The sequence below is a fragment of the Amblyomma americanum genome, chromosome 1 (genome assembly GCF_052857255.1).
Source record: "Amblyomma americanum isolate KBUSLIRL-KWMA chromosome 1, ASM5285725v1, whole genome shotgun sequence".
Classification (NCBI taxonomy): domain Eukaryota; kingdom Metazoa; phylum Arthropoda; class Arachnida; order Ixodida; family Ixodidae; genus Amblyomma; species Amblyomma americanum.
The window spans coordinates 290666926-290682795 of record NC_135497.1 but is presented as its reverse complement, the minus strand read 5'-3'; the positions used below and the strand labels follow the sequence as shown (position 1 = coordinate 290682795).

Below are 15870 nucleotides of genomic sequence, written 5' to 3'. Positions count from 1 at the left end.
GTTCCCTTATCGTTGCTCCTTTTGTTCTTGTTTACCCCCTGGCTACTGACCAAGTCATCTTACTCGAACCTATTTTGATCAACCCTATGCCTTTCCTTGTCCTCCTTTAATCCTCTATCTCTCTCGGAATCCTTAGCTCCACGTGTCAACATTGATAAACAAAGTACTGCCATTAGGTGATGTATCTCAAGTTCCCAGGACTGCTGCTGCCATCTCTATAAAACGTCAGGTTCTGCGTAATGTTTCATATCGCATTCAAGACAGTCCCCATCGGCAGGTATACACCGATCCTATCGTGTCTGCCACTTCAGTTAGCCGAGCTGTCTTCTGTGAGGGAACCAAGCCCAGCCTGTTTTCTTGCTTGGGCTGTGTCTATAGCGCCAGCACTGCGGCCTCGTATGATCAACTTGAGTCATGGGTGAACGACACTCACGTTATCCTTGGCCTGCTTGAGGGCGAACACCATCCACCACCCGCTGAGCATGTAGATCACGAAGACCACGCTCAGGGCAAGCGTTGTCCGAGCTGACGTCAGTTCCACTGCGAAGGAGCAGCGAAACGCATGGGGATCAGATAACCACACACGCACACTAAACACCTTGCTGTGTTTTAACCATGTAGTTCTAGAGATAGGAGGAATAAGTGTACGAGATCAGGAGCATGATAGCAACAAGAAAGTTTTAGCTACAGTGCATGAAAGGTATGTTTCAAAGAAATGTAAGAGGTGCATAGATGCGGAACAATGACATTACGGGAAAGGTGCACGCGCCAAAAGGAGTATAATGAGAGGCCCTGAAACGGCGAAATACCTGCGCAAAATGCAGACGAGAGTTTAAGAGGCTGCATCGGCAGGCAACCGCGAGCGACTTAGGCGCACACTAAGGACAACTTCACCGAGTTATTGTTCTCGGTAAAAGATTCTCTCACTCTTGCTGGTTATGCTCGCGTTCTTCCGGCAGCAAGAGGCGCATTTATGTGTGACACATTTTCCCGCCCCTCAATACAAACCAGTGACGTCTACTCTGAAAATGACTGGTTGCCTCCGTTTTGAAGTGAACGGCGCTGTAGCATAGGCTATGGGATCCACGCGAAAAATTCGACGTCGACGCACGCAGTTCACGTTGCGTAATGGGCAGATGAAGGCGACCCCTGTGTTTCATTTCTTTGACCTTTTGTAGCTTAAAAAAGCTCGGCTTTAAGTGAGAATGGTATCTTTGTCGGTGGAATATACCACAACATATGGATACGGGCCAACTTGAAGTTGTTCCCGATGTTTCTTTAAGGCTCACACCCACGGAGCGAAAGTAGAGGAAAAGCTTCTGCACAATGACTGCAGGCAGAGTCGTGCACCAACGTTTCCTTCTTCACAAGGTTACATACTCAGATATTTATACGTGAAAGAACGAAAAGTTAAAAACAGCAACATCGCCTCAGGTGAAAGTTGTCTCCTCTGCGGACAGAACATGCATAAGGTCCTGGGCAATTCAGTAAATTTCTCCTTAATTATACGACAGCTTGTACCAAACGAACAGAGCTGACTCCACGGGCTCAAGTCTGTCCAATTAGCAAGAAAGAGTAGCAGCCACACTCAACCTGCGGTGGCAAGCGAAAACATGGAATTCACCCTTGCCGAAGCCATGATAAATGTCGCTACGTTAAGAAGCAATGCGTTATCTCTCCTCATTCGCGTAGGTATCGCGATCAACGTTTCAGAACGAACTTGTAGATCTTACTAGCTCTGCTTATTTTGTTGTGACATTTCGCCGCAGTCATTTGTAACAATCAACAGGAGTGTAAGTTTCGAACCGTGAGATCGTAATAAAACTTAATGCGTGGCTGCACTGCTCGTGGATCTCCGAAAACATTATAACTAGTCAGGCTGGGCTACCCGAAATGGGAGGAATCAATATTCAGAAAGCAAGAGCAAGTGACATGACGTCAACGCCACACTCGGGGAAGGAAAGAAGGACTCGAGGCAAGTGCGCGTGTGGCTTCGTCTCCATTCCTGGCGTCACGTTCATGTCCCGCACCTCTCTTCACCTTCCTAAAAAGGTCCCTTCATTACCTGCTTCTTCCACTCCGCGTATGCAGAAGTGACCATGTCCAAATAGATGTAGACGTTTTTACAGCCAACGCACCTCTGGGTGAGGTGCTTCGAGTTATCAGTATTTATATATGCGGCAAGTGAATACACTATGTCGCGAAAAAAAAGAGCAGCAGCGAGTTTACATTTTGAGCAATCCAGTGCCGCAGAAACCAATAAAAAAATAGTGGGTCGTTTATAGAGTCCAAAATACACTCCGGATGCAAGGTCCCTTCTTCGAGCTTTAACGAAGTTGACATCCTCCGCACACACAAGCGACCAGGCGAACTGTTCCCCGAGTGAAGCTCAGCGTAAGGTCAGCTCAGTCGGCATCGATACGGACGACTGCTGTGGCAGCCTGCGCGAACACTTCGCCGCGGAGTAGCAGCCTTGGCGTGAGATAAGAATAACGCCAGACGCTAACTTAGTAGCACGTGCATAGTAAGACTAACCACACAGAATATTAATACCAATCCGCCTCTGACTAACATCGCTAATATAGAATAAGATAGCACGGAAAATAGATGTATCGCACTGCAGACCACCGGTTCTTTGAGGCTACGAGTTGGTAAGCTTTGGTTTCCTGTAATAGGCTGCAGAATGCAACACTATCTGCGTGCAATCCGCGCCATGGCTGCGGCCGCGGCGCCAGCTAACTGGTTGCTTCATGGGGAAGACATCACTGCCTCAGCCACCCCTTAAGGGCCAACAGAGAAAAACGTCCGTGCGTTGCTCTCCTGTTTTTAAATAGCACGTGCTACAGTTTTCTAGAAGGATAGCTGGGTGCGCGTAGACGGGTGGTTAAAGTGCTAGAACGGGCCACGAAGAAAAATTGGAGGAGACACTTAACCGCCGCCGTAACAGTATGACGCGATAGCGTTAACTGGTTAATGCCCGCATATGTGGAATTGGCCGTTCTCTAATTTACATTCATAGATCGCTGGGAGCCCTCATACCAATGCTGATCCAATGGTGCAAGGGTTAAATGATGCAGCACTGCCCTGCGATGGCATTACTGCCAACGGTGAGGTTTGTGCGACTCAGGTTTCTCTTCTCGGGCAACCTCTCTCGACCACTGATCAATTTATAACTGCCAGCTGCCACGGTGGACAGTCAGCTCACAATCCGGTGGACAGGTTGTGGCGGGTGACGTCACAAAGCCAAGTGACCAGTCATTTTTCGACTATGGTGCCTTCCGAGCAGAATCTTACGGCCCTGACTGGTGATAGGGTGGCCTCGCTGGTTGCCTAGGGTGGCGACCACGTGGACCACATTACCCGGGTCAATTTGTCGCTCACAACGACGACGCCGCCGGATTTTGTACATAACAGGGGCCTTCACGCTATTGCGTAAAAATGCAGTAAGTAGTCTTCTGCCTGTGTGCTCTGTGTAAACTTTCACTCGCGTTCCGCACCCATTAGGACGTAGCGGAGCCAGAAGAAAAGGGGAGGGGGGAGATTATGGTACGTTTCCAACAACGAAACGCATGAAACCTATTTTGGATCGAAGGTGTTGCTACAGCACAGTCACCGCGCAGCTAGCTGGCAGACGTTTGAAACATCAGGGGAGCTCAAACGTCCCAAGGCATTCGGCTTCGCGAACTTACATTTGGCTGAAATTTTAACCTACCATTCAGTATAAATCATGGATTGCAGCCAAGTTTTCAAGAAAGACCTGTCGCGCACCAGCACTAGAACTTCCCAGGAACATTTTTTTTCGTCTCTATGTATCTGTGTGGTCACAATATATTTCCTGTGAGCTTAAGGTGTAAGGCGGGCGGGTTAGGCCAAAGCTGAAGCAATAACAAGGCGCCTGCGTTATCTCTAGCCATGCTTTCTCATAATGGGAGGGGCACAGTGCAATCAACTACGAAAACTTGACGGATGGTAACCACCAGACTAGCGCCAAAACATGTCCAGCGTGTAACCTCTTTCTTTCTATCTTTTGTCCCTTCGACGTTTCATAGTAAACTGCAGTGTCTGTGATACCATCCGGTAGTCGTTTCTATTGCAGTGAAGCTGCTCATTCTGACTGTGCAGCTGACAGAGGTTAGCTAAAGCTGACGCAATTTCTCCCTTTCGGAAAAGCTCGTGGGTGAGAACGCGGTAGCCGCTGAACAACGCCCACCAGGCCCCATCGCACAACAGCTCGCGGCACTCACGCAGGAAGGCTTCCAGGTCACCCTTGAGGTTCGTCAGCGTTTGGCGGCTTCGGTCCAGCACGAGGCTCTTGTGGTCGTCGGCGGCGCCGCCGAGCATGAGGTCGGCCTCGGAGGGGATCCATGCCGCCAGCACCAGGCGCAGGAAGGCGATCTCCTTGCTCGCCTCATACAGCCGTCCTGACAGCAGGATGAGTGCCAGGAAGGACAGCCCCTGTGCACAAAGAGCGTGCATATTCCTCAGTGAAGCGGTAAGCATAGCGAAAATACTGCCGCTGTGCTACCACCGCGGGCGCTGCACCGACGCGCGCACACACACACATGTCTACACGGCACTTCACCTCAGAGTTTACACAATTTTTAAAAGTAGGCACTTCGCGATAGAAAAGCACTTTTTTGCCATAGCATTGTCAGCGGCGTAGTACATCAGAGTACAGCTAAGACTGGCCAGCTGGCAGGCTGGTTAGCTAATACTGAATAGTTGTTTTTTGAACTATTACTATTAGTGTCCTTAATTATTGAGATGCGTGTATCCCACCGTAAGTAATAGTTACGTGGCGGCCAGCCGAAGAATGAAGCGCGATGAACGATGGCAGAGAGATGATGTAATGGCCGCTGGCCTAACGCGAGCGGTCCGTCCCGCGCCCCTGCCGGCTTCGTCTTCTTCGTCACAATATCCACATCAGTTTTTAGAAATTAGAATACGCAGTTACCCTCGGCGCTGTGGCCCAACAAATGTTGGCTATTTCGACGAGTTACGTGCACTAGATAGGTTGCTTTGCCTGAAAGCTTCTCGAAAGCATATGCATTTTGGTGAGATGCCGCCAAAATTTGTTGGGCCGCAGCGCCGAAGGTAACCGTTATGTCGAAATTCTAAAAACTGATACGTATATTGCTTGCGGTGGGCTGCACGCCTCTCAATAATTGAGGAGCCCAAAAGCAATAGGTAAAGAGTTAACGATTCAATAATAGTTAATCCCCTTGCTAGTTAGCACGTCTTAGCTGCATTTTGATGTGGTACACTGCTGACAATGCTCTGCGGAAAAGAGCGCTGTGCTAACTCACAAAGCTTATTTTTAAAAATTACGCGTTTACGCTCGCCACTGTGGCTCATCTAATTGGGGCCTTTCTCCCGCCATTCGAAAACCGCGCGCTTGCGGGAGGGCTCAAAGCGACGTCCATCAAATCGCGGAATGACTCGATTTGAAACAACTACTCATTCGAGAATGCAGTTCTTGCATGAGCAGTTCACTGTCACATGTGTTATATGAAACGAACAGAAAATACTGCAGGAGGAAATAAATAGAAAATAGTGTCATTTCCGGCGTCCAACAAGACTGTTTTCCAAGGCACGGCGAAAGCAAATTTATTGAGATCTGGGGAGCGCCAACTTTTTGCAAAAGCTGGATAACGTCACTCTATAGTGTCGGTCGTTAGAGCAGTATCTCCTCTTTCTCCCCGGCCATTTCCTCGACTGATATTGTGAAATGTGATATTTAATCCTGGTACCTGCAATGCAACACTTCTTATCTTCGGAAATATAGGATCCGTGTTTCTTTCTAAACACTCCCCCACTTTTTTTATGAAGAAGTTATTATGCGCCGCTATCAATTATCATCCAGTGTAAAATGATTATACACTATTATTTTTCAATTTATCAGCACAACTTAAAGAAAGGATAGAAAAATTTCCCTGCGCTTTTCTTGATATCGGTGACGGTTGCCTTCCTTCATATGGATGTGATAACGAACCCCTCATTTCCTTACCCTTGTCTACTCGACATAGCAACAGGGATAGCTGTTGAAGAAAAGGTTTTCCGGCGGGTACAGTGAATGCGAAAGCAAGAAGAGCCCCATCACTCTTGGCTCTCCAAAGAGGCGAAGATATCGGGTACATCTGTAGAAAGGGATTGCGCTGATAGAAAACGTCGCCTTCTGCGGGTACTTCAAAACTAATACACGTATATATGACCCGTCTACCTTTGTTTTCCATCTTAGTGCCCACCACACAGATCCGTGACAGGTGCTGCTGCCGGAGGTCCTGCATATACTGAGCATTTAGTACACCCCTGCTATAAAGAGACGCAGTTTCGTTTTTCAATTCTACGACTTAATGGTGTTGCCTGCGTAAACGTGACATGGAAAGTGATTGGCCGCGTGTTTATTTTACCAATATCGCCAGCCAAAAGATCTAATTATGTATAAAAACACGCTTATAGCCCGCGTACATACACTAAATGTCTGACAGGTGCTGTGGGGAATAAATACGCGGATATGCCAAGTCGTTTTGTTTAAATTCGTCGATACAAGTGTTAATGCTGTAGCAACGAATCAATGTGTCCGACGTTACGGTGTGCCGCGCGTTCTCTTGTGTTATGTACACCGGCAGAAATCTCGATCCTATGTAAATTGTGTTAGGAACGCCGCGTCCCATAGCAGGAATCGACGCTGCGATCGTAAGTGCACTGCTGGCACGTAATATTCAGCGCATGGGCACATTCCCTTATAAAAATGGTCTATAGATAGTCTGTCGACTTCTTATAGACTTTGTTTCCTTCCTATTCTTAGTCTATAGACTGTCTATAGATGAAATTGTACTGAAGGTGCACGGCCATAAATCTATAGATTGTCTATAAACAATAAGATTTGTATTGCCTTTAGACTATTCTCTTGGATATCCCTATAGAAAGTCTGTAGACATTATAGACAGAAGTCTGTAGACAGTCTATAGACTCACGTGGAAACGCGCTCGGTACTAGAGCTCACCGCGTGCCTTCCTATACTAGCGTGTTACCTGCGCTGCAAATTTATTCCCTGGCTATTCTCTGCTTCGTTCATCAAAGTTCTAGAGGTGATGAAAATTGACAAGTTCGTTGTTGAACAGCGGCTCAAAATTTGCCCTGATGCTTGTGGGAGCTGAATATTCAAGAAGCTGCGGCATTCTCTGAGCGGGCAAGCCACTCTTAGAACCGACCACCAACGAATCACCAACTCTGTCCACTGTCCACAGTATTCTTCTCCTCTTAGCATAAAATAGCCTCGCATATTTCACAGAAGCACTGTTTCCGCTACCAGCATGAACATGGTTTTCCAGGCTGCCCTAAAAACCATCCTTGTATTCATTAATACTTATTCCAAAGACGCTACTAAAGTTAACAGTAGTTATGGTGCTCGGCTGCTGACTCAAAAGACGCGAGTTCGATCCTGGCCGCGGCGGTCGCATTTCGATGGAGGCGAAATGCTGGAGGCCCGTGTACTGTGCGATTTCAGTGCACGTTTAAAGAACCCCAGGTTGTCGACATTATTCAGAGCCCTTCACTACGATGTACCTCTTACCTGAGTCGCTTTGAGACGTTAAACACCATAAAACAAAAAAAATCAGTCATTGAAGTTAAGTAAGTCTGCAGTAAGGCATCGGTCTGCAGTAAGGCATTAAGTTCTTGCGCATGCATAACAAATACGCCCCCTTTTTTCAACATAGTGAAAATTTCGCGGTGAATAAGTCAGCGTATGTAACAGAGCTATTCTCTGAGCAAGCAGGGCGTCAGGCAAGGCATGGCAAGTTACACCATTTAGTGAGTCTTTGCGTTAAGAATTCAGTGATATGAGTACCCAGAGCGCAGCGCATGTCTGCTGCATTAATCGCGAATGCAAATTCCACCTGTTCGATAATCAGCTTCACTCAGGGGGCTTGGCGGAAGTAGCTTTCAGCGACTCCAAGAAACCACAAAACACTGCGCAGCAGTGCTTGAAAGCGCTCTAAGTAGCTTAGGCTGGGAAGAACATGCAAATGAAGTATCTACTGTCCGCCAGCTGAATTAGTTGATTTAGCTACGCCGCATTACCGTAGGCTTTTCTGTGCTAACCTGAGAAATGACCTCGCATCCATTTGCTGTTTTTCGTTTCAGACTTTGCATGTGTGTGTACGAGTGTGTCACCTCACCTTTCACGCAAAGAAAGCTTGGGGTGCTAAAATCTCCAAAGTTAAGGTATAACATCTAATGTCCTTTGTTTCGAATGCAGTGTGACGAGTACCGTGAAACAACTCGTGTGGCCAGACAAAAGTAGTTTCACAGCACTCAAGGACAAGTGCGAATGAGTAAGAGATTGAGAGAGTGAGAGAGTGAGTGATTGAGGGAGTGAGTTAGTGAGTGAAAGAGTGAGTGAGAGAGCGAGTGCCATCACACTGCTGCCATTACACGAAGAAGCTTTGACTCTTCTGCGCGACCTCAGCCGAGCGCTTCCAGTAGCCGAGCGCAGACAACGAGGAGCGAAACGCGACCGATGCTCCTTCGGTGCTTTGTCGCTCGCGTCAATCACGGCAGGATTAACAGGACACAATGGAGAACTCGCCGACCGACGCAGCTCGAAAGCAGCCACGCCACGTTGCGGGTCCCGTTCACGTCGACTAAGCACTGCGATGGGACAAAAGCCCCGGGCCCACACACGGTGTCGCTCCAAACCGCGTCGCTGCGATCAACTCGCGACGACTAACCCACGCCTGAGGAAGGCACGCGGCGGACGCACAGAGCAGAAGACGCCGGCCCGATGTCAGCGCAGAGGAGAGACTGCGACGCTAGCGGCGCCGTCTAAGGAAAGCGAGTCATTCCGGCCAGCCGGCCGACGACGCATCACCGCGGAGACGGGAATGAGGGCATTCCCGGAACCCTCCTCCCCACCGCAACGCTCGGACGGACGCTGGCAATCCGATCATGACATGACCGGTGGTTGCCCGGCCGTTCGACCTCAGCAAGCAGCAGCCGCAGCCGCCAGCAGCGGGAGGAGCACAGTGACTTCGAGGGGTTGGAGAGACAAGCCTTGGACGCGCGGCACTTCCGCCGCTCTCCGCAGCGCGGCACTTCGCTGCTCTTCTGCATTGAACGGAGAAGAGACGGAGGGGGGGCAGGCCAGCCGGCCTGGCTTAAGCAAACGCCGGCACCCCGCACAAGCAGCAACTGCAGAAGCGGCAGTGGTTCCGTCGGGCCGTTGCCACACCGAGGTAAAAAATTTGAGCTAAAGAAAAAAAAAACAAAGGCGACGGGCGAGGAGGAAGAACAGGCTACTGGATGATTTTCTTCCCGCGACAGCCAACCTTCTAAAAAGGGGAAGAGAAGTAAAGGTCGTTCGTCGGTAAACCTCCACTTTGTTCTTTTTTGCTGTCCCCGGTCACAGGCGACAATCAACGGCGCAGAAATGCGGCAGTGTTAACCGTTCCTCCCCGGCAGTCGAGGGAGCAGGTAAATTTCACCTCTCTTCCCTCCCATCGGTTCCTTTGTCTAAACAAACGAATGTAAACACACGGAGGGGCTGGCGCACCAAAGGTGCCAATGAGGCTGGAAAAAGAATGAAGAGGAAAAACAGCGATCGGGAGGAGGGGGGGGGGGCGACGCGTGCAAATAAGCTTCACATGGCCGTAGGAGTCAAATCTCAACATGGAGTCTCAGATATCCACCAACTTTCATTAGTTTTTAGCAAAAAACGAGCTGACACGGCGGAGGGGAATAAAAACGGAACACTGAATGCCGCCCATGAGTATAACCACGGTGCGCTGAATGACAAATGCGAGCGATGCTGCTGAGGCCGCAAATGGGGATGCGCAGCTAATTCGACGAAGTGGCGTCGCAACGTGGTCCGCGTTGATCGCCTGACCTAAATGCTATAACGCGGCAAGGTCAAGTTTAACGGGCCCGTAATACGAACGAAAGGGACTTAGGAAAGAGGGAGGCCCGACACTGGCGCCGTGCTGCTGCCGAGGAGACGAGGGGCAATTAGGGCGGTTTTACACCTGGAAACCCGACTTCAGCTGAATCGAGTGAACTGCATGGTTTGTCACAAATTGCTTCGCCTCCATTTAACGTTCGTTGCAGGGCCGCTAAACGTGAAATCTTTTTACTTCTTCATTTTTACTCGGAACTGAAGAGGTTTAATTAATACTTCTTACTTTAGTTTCGTACAGAAAGTTTCAACAACTAAAAGAGAGATTTCCGTGGTTTTGCCGAAAACCCCTATATGTTTGATGAATACAGCATTCTAGGTGGATCTGTGAAGGGGACGCAGTTGTACTCTTCAATAGTATTTAGTTTTTCATAGATGCGAGCTTTTAACCCAAATAGCACCTTTTTAAAGTATTCAGCAGGTCAGGCAGGCATTTAACTTGCGCATTGGGACGTGATGGCCTGAGTCGCTCACGCGCCCTCAACTCCAAGATCAGTTTTACTCCTACACGATCGCAACGCGGAGATCCATAACAGATCGTGACTGTGACCTCGTGCCCTGCGGCGTCGTAAACCCTCTGAGCGACAGCGGGTGGGCTCCGAGCGGCCGATCTCAGCCGGTGCACAAAGTGATGAGAACGTCGCGCTCTAGCAACTCTTCACACGTCCAGGAAGCGAGCGTTCAACCAACTGATCCGGAGAGTTGGGTAATGTCGTTAAGAAAAATTTAAGAGACGTTAAAAAAAACAGTCCACGCTGTACTCACCATGCCACAAACGCCATATTAATAATATTTAGCTCGACGGTACAGGAATCTCTTTTTTTTTTGTAAAACGAAAACAAAACGTGCTGAATGGACCAGACGGATGCAACACGAGTGACAGAATCGCTCACCTCATTCCACTGCAGGTGCCTTTACAACTCTGGCGTCCTGTCCGCGATACCGCACCCGTAAAAGAGTTTAAAGCTTCATCATCATCATCATCATCATCATCATTTATTAACCCTTAAGGGTCCCGTCAGGGATATTACATAAGGGGGGGGGGGTGGTACAGGGGTGTTCAGCCGTCATACATGAATATAAATAGAATGAATATAAATATAGAAGGAATATAGATAGAAGTAGAACAAGACGAAAAAAGACAGAAGTAACAAATTCAAATAATCACGTCATGACAGAGTGTAGCAGAAATATAAACAAAAACAAATTGCAACTTTGGAAGTAGCACAGGATGGTCAGTTAGCAGGGCTTGGAAGCTGGCATAGGGTGCAGGAAAAAATTATTTGTCGTTGAGATAGTCGATTAGGAGCTGTCTGAATCTGGAAGGATTAGTCTCAATGACAATGTGTTCAGGGAGGTTATTCCAGCTTTCTATAGCACTGGGAAGGAAAGATTTATTGAAATAATTGGTGGAGCCGTGCAAACGCTGTATGCTTAAGGAGTTAAATAAACGACGAGATGATCGTACCGGAGCTCGTAGAAGGTTTTCTCGAAGTGCTGGAAAGTTAAAGTACAGTTTGTGAAAAAGACAAAGAATTGAAGTTTTCCTGCGAAAGGCTAATGACTTGATGCCGAGAGATGATTTCAACGCTGTGATGCTGAGCTGAGATTTATACTGTGAGGTGATGAAGCGTGCTGCCCGATTCTGGATGGCTTCGAGTGAATCTATCAAGTAGGCTTGGTGAGGATTCCATATTGTTGAGGCGTATTCTAGTTTAGTTCGAATGTACGTTTCATATGCTAGTTGTCTGGTGGCTGCGGTGGACATGGAAAGTGATCGCCTGATGAATCCGAGTGATCTGGAGGCACTAGCACATAGTTTCGTGATGTGATTAGCCCAGGTTAGGTTGGTTGTTATCTCGATGCCGAGGTACCGGTATGAATTAGTTTGAGACAGCGCTATGGAGTTCAGGGAGTACGAAAAATGAAGAATCGAACGTTTACGTGAGATGTGCATGAACTTACATTTAGAAACGTTGAGCTGCATTAGCCAGTCGGAACACCACTTCTGAATTCGGCTTAGGTCATCCTGTAATAATTCCTGATCACTGCTATTGTTGATGCGGCGATAAATGACGCAGTCATCCGCAAAGAGACGGACAGATGATAAAATACCAGATGGCAAATCGTTGATGAAGATTAAAAAGAGTAATGGAGCAAGAACCGATCCGTGGGGAACCCCGGAGATTACGCTAGTAGTTTGAGATGCATGACTGGCGATGACGGTGAATTGCAAGCGGTTGGTTAAGAAACAGTGGATCCAGGATAAGACAAGCGGGTCAAGTGACAGAGCTGAGAGTGAAGGACGCGATCGAATGCCTTGGCGAAATCTAAATAAATTATGTCGGTTTGGAAGGCGGAGTCTAGATTTAGGTGAAGATCAGTTGTAAGTTCGAACAGCTGAGTTTCGCACGAAAAACCTGCCCTGAAACCATGCTGATTGGGAAAGAAGAAACGGTTGTGGTCAAGGTGAGATGCGATGTGCGAGTATATTATATGTTCGAAAAGTTTACAAGAGATACATGTCAGTGAAATTGGTCGATAATTTGAGGGGTCGGAGCGGTCTGCAGCTTTGAAAACTGGGACAACTTTGCTTAATTTCCAGTCGTCTGGAATCTGACTAGTGTTAAGAGACTGGGCAAAAATGAGTTGTAAGATTTGGCTCGTGAAATATTTAGTTGCTTTAAAAATCTTAGCAGGGAGGTTGTCTGGTCCAGGGGAAGTGGATATCTTTAGATTATCTATGAGTTTTAAAATTACCTCTGCTGTGATGGTAACAGGTGGCATAGGTGCATAATTTAGACTTGGCACGGAAACAATGCCTGCTGTTGCCTCCTGGGTAAATACGGACGTGAAATAGGAATTCATGACGTCGGAGCGCTCGGAAATTGGAACATCGGAGCCGTCTCGTGCCTTCAGGGAAATATTGTGCGAACTGTTTTTATTGGGCGTGAGCAAGTTCCAAAACTTCGCACCATACAGCATTTATATTGGCACCTACTAGGCGCCTCGCCTGGCTCACTCTTCTCTTTAATTTGCAACAGCACATTTGCTCTCATAAACCTGAGATCGGTGCCTCCAAGAAACAAAGCAACAGGGAAAACGCCGCCGACGCATTTTCGACCAATTTTTGGTGAATTAGTAAATCCCAAGGGCAGAAAAAGGAAAAACACAAGAGTGAGACAATTTTTGTGCTGCAAATTTGAGCTGAAGGACTGAGTTCGTCTCTCGGCTGAAATAAAACGACACGCTCAAACCGGGGTCTATACATTCTGAGATAGACGTACGTGCCTACGAGTTTAACCAAAAGTAAACGAAACACGCAATTTCGAAATTACTCTGCAGCGATGATTAGTTAAGAACTTTCCAGGACACAGTAAATAATACTCGGGCAACCTTAGCGCCCCAAAGCGGATGCACCCCCCAGTTGTCGCAGTCGTCCTACACGACGTATAATTAGCAACTTCCATTTGGCAGTGAGCTAAGAATTACAAGCGTATAGAAAAAAATTGCGCATGTTCGTCGAAGCCATTGCACAAACATCGTTCTCGCTCTTGCTACACAACTTACCCGTTCTCATGCACCAACCCTCGTGTATCATTCTAAGTATTTCTACTTTCTTAAACATGACTCCGCCTTGGTTGTTTTTAAATCACAAGGCCTACCTGATATTCCTGTGCTGGCCCAGTTTGCCGGAGTCTGGGAGGGACTGTCATTCCTGAATAACGGGCTCTTCAAAGCCCGTCTAGGGTATACCTAGGCTATATATCTATATATCTATATCAATATATCTGCACGAACGGACCATTCCAGAGAAGTGCGTGAATATGCTTGCCGGATAAACTTATTTAGAACAGCTTCTTCCCTAAGACAATACATGAGTGCAATGGTTGGATGGAGAAATTGTTTCTGGGACCCCTTCGTCCTTTATCAAGGATCTGAAAAAAATATTCTCTTTTTAATGGTTTTATCACGGCGTTTAACTTCTCATGCTTGTTTTTCCACTTACCATGATACAGTGTGACTAAGCGACGCAAATATCAAGACACCTACGAGTATACGTATCGTTTTATTTTTCTCTGCTTGTTTCATGCCTTCAATTTGCAGCTGAATTTGTATTACTTATCATCTGTGCACTCATATTGTTTTTTCTTCGATCCCGGCCTCGGCGGTAGAATTTCAATGGAGGCGAAATTCTAGAGGCCCGTGTACTGTGCGATATCATTGCAGGTTAAAGAACACCAGGTGGTCGAAATTCCCGGATCCCTTCACTACGGCGTCTCTCATAGCCTGAGTCGCTTTTGGACTTTAAAGCCCCATAAACCGAACCCTATTGTTTTTTTCTCCCCCCCTACACTAATGCCCGCAAGGGCGCTGTAGGTATATAAATAAATAAATCAATAAGTAAATAAATAAATAAATAAATGGGCTATAACATTTCAAATAATTGGTGTAAATGAAAGGTGAGACATTCAATCGAAAGTCCTTAATTTCCTCTACCATGCGACAGGAGGTCTCCCTTCATCTTTCTGCTCTGGGACCTACTTCCGCATTGTATATTTGCGTGTTATAACACTACTGTGAGGGCTTCGCCCTTTGGCGCTGGAGCTTACACTTTCAGCGTGGAACACGGGAGAGTTTTGCAACCCCCGCCTCAAGGCACTGGACCCTGGACTGCGCCTTCGTCTCTACGTAACTTAGCACGTCGCGAAGCAACATTGTTATGCCGTTTATGGATCGGTGTTGCTTTTACCAACCACTATGCTTTCCGGATGGCGATGGTCGACAGCCCTGCCTGTGAAAGCTGTGGTTGTGAGGAGACCATCGCTCATCTCTGTAAGCGCCCTGCATTTGCGAGTGCAAGACATACACTATGTTGTGCCCTGGACCGCCTCGATCCTCGCCCATTAACAAAGCAAAAGATCCTCGGTCCGTGGCCACAGCAGTAGACTGCCCTCAAGGCATACAAGGCACTCTTTGCCTATATGAGAGCGACTGGATTGAGTGAAAAATTGTGACAGCGTTGTGCGTGTGTGTGTGTGTTATGCCTTTTTCCCCTTCTCTCTTCCTGCAGTTTGTCCCCTAATTCCTCTTCCCCAGTGCAGGGTAGCCAACCGGAACCCCTTTCTGGTTAACATCCCCGCCTTTCCCTCCTATCTATCTATCTATCTATCTATCTATCTATCTATCTATCTATCTATCTATCTATCTATCTATCTATCTATCTATCTATCTATCTATCTATCTATCTATCTATCTATCTATCTATCTATCTATCTATCTATCTATCTATCTATCTATCTATCTATCTATCTATCTATCTATCTATCTATCTATCTATCTATCTATCTATCTATCTATCTATCTATCTATCTATCTATCTATCTATCTATCTATCTATCTATCTATCTATCTATCTATCTATCTATCTATCTATCTATCTATCTATCTATCTATCTATCTATCTATCTATCTATCTATCTATCTATCTATCTATCTATCTATCTATCTATCTATCTATCTATCTATCTATCTATCTATCTATCTATCTATCTATCTATCTATCTATCTATCTATCTATCTATCTATCTATCTATCTATCTATCTATCTATCTATCTATCTATCTATCTATCTATCTATCTATCTATCTATCTATCTATCTATCTATCTATCTATCTATCTATCTATCTATCTATCTATCTATCTATCTATCTATCTATCTATCTATCTATCTATCTATCTATCTATCTATCTATCTATCTATCTATCTATCTATCTATCTATCTATCTATCTATCTATCTATCTATCTATCTATCTATCTATCTATCTATCTATCTATCTATCTATCTATCTATCTATCTATCTATCTATCTATCTATCTATCTATCTATCTATCTATCTATCTATCTATCT

The 15870-nt window shown here is 46.5% G+C and overlaps 1 protein-coding gene across 1 annotated transcript; it reads right to left on the bottom strand.

The window, feature by feature from the left end:
* Positions 1-412: 412 nt before the first annotated feature.
* Positions 413-4476, bottom strand: LOC144118904 (uncharacterized). The gene is made up of 2 exons (XM_077651685.1): positions 4245-4476; positions 413-540 (listed from the first exon to the last, which is right to left on the bottom strand). The coding sequence occupies exons 1-2, from the start codon at positions 4474-4476 to the stop codon at positions 413-415; spliced, it is 360 nt and encodes a 119-aa protein (XP_077507811.1).
* Positions 4477-15870: the final 11394 nt, after the last annotated feature.